Consider the following 4,039-nt stretch of genomic DNA (forward strand, 5'->3'; position numbering starts at 1 on the left):
CAGTCCTCTTTGGGGTCTCCTACTGCACCACCAAATGGATAAACTCATCAGTGTGACTGTTCCCATTAAGAACAAAGCTCAACCCCCCCACCCCTCAAGAGCCACAGGCACCCAGGACACTGTGTAAGGGGAATACCACTCACAAGTCGGCATCAGAACTTCAGGTTTGTGATTTCTAGCTCTTTGTGCACAACCCTACCCCATTTTCCAGGAAGAGAAACATGTGGCAGTTACCTCTAACCATTTATTTAGATCTATGTACAGAGTCTCGTTGTGGAAGGTATGCACCACGCAGGCAAGGAAACCACAGAAAAGTCTCAGAAACAATATAAATTTGACTGATCTTTTACAAAAATGGGAATCGTCACCAGGTTATTTAATCTCTCAGGTATAAATATCATGAGGTAAGCAATACTTAAGATGAGGCACTTAAACAATAACCCAAAAGGTAATTAGTGTACAAAATTATAAACAGGAACAGTTATTCATATTGCCCTCCATTATATTTAAAAACCATTTATAGTCTATGTACAGTGTGTCAAGCTCCTTGTATCCCCCACAGGAGCAGATCAAGGATGGATGAAAGAAACCAAGTCCCCCCCACATGCCATGGCCCAGGACACAGGTAGACAAGCACCCCGGAGCATTCTGAGCCACACAGTGAACAAATGAGCACCCTCAGAATGTTTTTCTAGGCAGTCCCCAGCTCCCCATTTGGAGAAAATATCTGTGCTAACAGAAAGCGAACTCGGTATTAACACGCAGATTTGCCAAGCCAGAAGAGAACCACCCTACTGTGTTCAAGGCATGCCAATTAGGACAGGATTTAAGCCTTAGTGGGATTTACGGTAATTAAAATGTAACAAATTTAACTTTACAAAGAAATTAATTATGCCAATTAAAACACTTAGCAAGTTTTACCAGGAATTTATACAGTATTTTATGTATACGCTGCCGATCAATGCCCGATTTATTAAAATTACTGAGGGCACGCTTCCAAGACAATTTACTAAAGTAGTACAGGAATTCCAATTAAGATGTAAAATTAATATTTGCAATAAACATTTCCTTATCAAGATCCAGAGAGAGGAAGAAACACCCAATAAAAGAAACAGAATTGACGTTCAGGTGGGGCACAGCAACATCTAATCCCCAGAAGTGCACAGCTTGCTGGAGCCTGCCTGGGAAAGCAGGTCAGGATTTCCTAACAACATTCCAAACCCAACCCCTTTGGAAGGGCTCAGCATCCAATGGCCTGTGTCAGTGTGCCACTCAAGACAGACCCAAGCAGTCAGGGAGTGCTAACTCAAAACAGGCTGTTTGAGGGGGGGAGGGAAAGGGAGATTTCCAAAGCAGGTGAGGTTATTCCTATCCAAAAAACATACTTTGTGGGCACAACAATTCTAAGTTCACCCAGTCTCATAACGAAGTCACTCACTTCACTCTCAGGTGGCCACTGAAGGCCATCTATCTGTGTTTCTGATATCTGACATGCTGAACTTTGAACAATTGCACACTTCCTCTCATCCTCCATTTCTAAAGATAAGCCAGTTGAGTTTTGAGGTTTAAATGGAACAAAGGAAGAACCACAGCTACTAGAAAAACAATTAAACTTGGCAAAAGTAATGAATTTTATTTACAAATACATGTACGAGGATTACAACAGAAAGACACTAGGGAAATTCCATCTCAACAAAAGCAATGATTTATTGGTAATGGCATTAAATGAAACAGATTGACAGTCTCTGGTTATGGTCAAGCAATTATCCAGGAGTCGTAGATAAAAGTGAAGATCTCTTTGATTGCAATAAGGCCTTCCAGTGTCTTCTGCATCCTAATGGCTCTCTCCTTTTTTGCCAACTACCTGGTAAGAGAAAACAGAAATAATGTTTAACCAAATAAGTCCCACCAAGTATTCTTTAACGTGAGTCTCAAACTAAACAAGTGCAGCTGAGTTCTCCACTAAGTTAATGCATTTTGACATGCATTATTGTAGCACTTGCAGAAGCTGTGAATCCCTCTAAAGGGTTAAGAGGGATGCAAGACAGAGGGGAACCTTATCCTCAGCATTCACACAGACAGCAAAGCATGGTCTCAGTCTGAGCAGAGTTAGAAGACAGGAACTGCAACAGAACAGACCACACTTAAAGATGTGTTACACACCAAGCATTCAACCTTCATACACTAAAGATGTTGCAGTGGAAAGAGAACCACCAGGTGCTCAAACATAACTTTGTTCCTTTCCCTTGGTGGCCTTGCCGTGTACCTCACCGAGAACATTCACCTCACAGTGCAGCTCAAACCTATAAGGAAATCTGGAAGTCACCTGATATTCAGTTATTGCTTGTCAAAATATTTTTCCTTACCAAGTCTCCTTCCAATCTCCAATTCTGCAAACTCCACCTGGACTCAGTTCAGCTTAGGGCTCCCCTTTTCTGAAAAGATCACCACTGCCACCAGGCTCTGGCGAGTCGATCTGCCAGCCAACAGCAAGAGCACCTCCAGCACTCTCTACACTGCTCTGTGGGGTTAAAGTTAGTGTAGGTCACTGCAGAAGGGTCTCCAGTCCCCTTCCTCAAGATAACACAGAATCCCGAGAGCAGAAAACAAAGCATTTTTAGTCACTTCCTGAAAAGATTCAGACAATTCTTCTGCTCTTGCAGACCCTTGAAAAAGATATCTGAACTCAAATAAAAAAGGAAATAAGTCTTGAAGTTTAAGACTTCAAAGTGCAGGATGGACCCTGGGCAAGGCACCAATTCCCAATTAATTTGTCTGCCTCAAGAGCAGCACTTCCAGCTCTGGGGAGGCACAGTCAGAAGTCACCTGCACAGAGATTTGAAGGTGATGCTAATGGAGCACAGAATTTCCCATTATTGCTGATAATAATGCTGAAAACTAAGCAGTAAAACCTTTCTTGTACTCCAACTGACTGCTATAGCAAATGTGTGAGTATTATTTACCTCTGCAGTTAAGCCACAACATACCACACAAGGTTCATACAGTCAATGGTGAAATACAGCGCTAGGAGGAAAAAACAAACCAAACAAATCCCAGAAGACCCACACCCCCAAAACTAGGGAAGTCTCATGGCTCCACTGGAATTATTCTTCCTGAGCCTTCCCCTTTTTTCATTTCTGGTCAACCTTCAAGAGGGAGAATTTTCCACTCTCCAGCTGCTTTTGGTCAGCTGAGTTCTCACTGTCACAAAATAACTGAGATCTACTGATGAAAAGAACTTTTAAAGACCATTTTCACTTCCAAGGAACCCTTGACCAGGAGCATTTCACTGTAAGTTCAACCTAATACATAAGGTCAGGAAAATTTCAATCTGACAACAAAAAGAAAAAAAGAATCAGAAGCCAAATCACTTGCATTAAGATCCAATTAATCCAGTTAAAAAAAAAAAGTTAAATTTGTCAAGAAGCAGTTTTTATTCTTTGTGTTTCCAAAGCAAACTGTGTTCACACACAGATTAAGGGGGGGAAAAAAAAGAAAAACCACAGTTAAAAGATTAAAGATTAGGTGTTAGCCAAGTGTGGAACATCAGTGAAAAACATTGTATACCAATCTGAGGCAGAAAATGACAACTCGCCCATGTGTATTATCTGTGAAAAACCAATCACACCAACATGGATAATTTTGTCTCACAGGTCAAAGTAACCCATTTTCTGACCATCCCACTCCACCTTCCCAAAAAGAAACGGGCTATTTACCCTTAAACCAGAGTCATTACTCTTTTCCAGAGTAGATCCATTTTCCTTCCTCCCACAGAAACAGCTGCCACCTAGTGCGCCCTAAGGTGGTGGTTACAGCCCAGGATTCCCCCCAAATGACCATGGGTTTGGGGCAGGCTTTCCTTCAGCCCTTTGGCTTTTTTCCAAGCACCAGCCCAGAGCCTGGCCAGGACAGGCCCACAACCAGCTCTGTGGTTCACAGACAGGAGCAGGACTGGAAACACTTTAGCACTGAACCTCCTGGAGCAGAGTCCGCTTTTATTTGAAAGGTGTATGAAGAGGTTGAGAAAGTTAATTCAGCA

At 42.2% G+C, this 4,039-nt stretch overlaps 1 protein-coding gene across 1 annotated transcript in view; it reads right to left on the reverse strand.

Moving 5' to 3' along the window:
• Positions 1-1,695: 1,695 nt before the first annotated feature.
• TXNL1 (thioredoxin-like 1) overlaps positions 1,696-4,039 on the reverse strand; it is a gene marked incomplete at its 5' end in the record, with an annotated part of 12,876 nt that continues 10,532 nt past the window's right edge. Inside the window, one exon of the mRNA XM_008942917.1 lies at positions 1,696-1,864. Coding sequence (XP_008941165.1) covers positions 1,835-1,864 — 30 coding nt within the window. The remainder of the gene's footprint in view (positions 1,865-4,039) is intronic.

The sequence above is a fragment of the Merops nubicus genome, unplaced genomic scaffold, assembly GCF_000691845.1.
Source record: "Merops nubicus isolate BGI_N331 unplaced genomic scaffold, ASM69184v1 scaffold3566, whole genome shotgun sequence".
Lineage (NCBI taxonomy): Eukaryota > Metazoa > Chordata > Aves > Coraciiformes > Meropidae > Merops > Merops nubicus.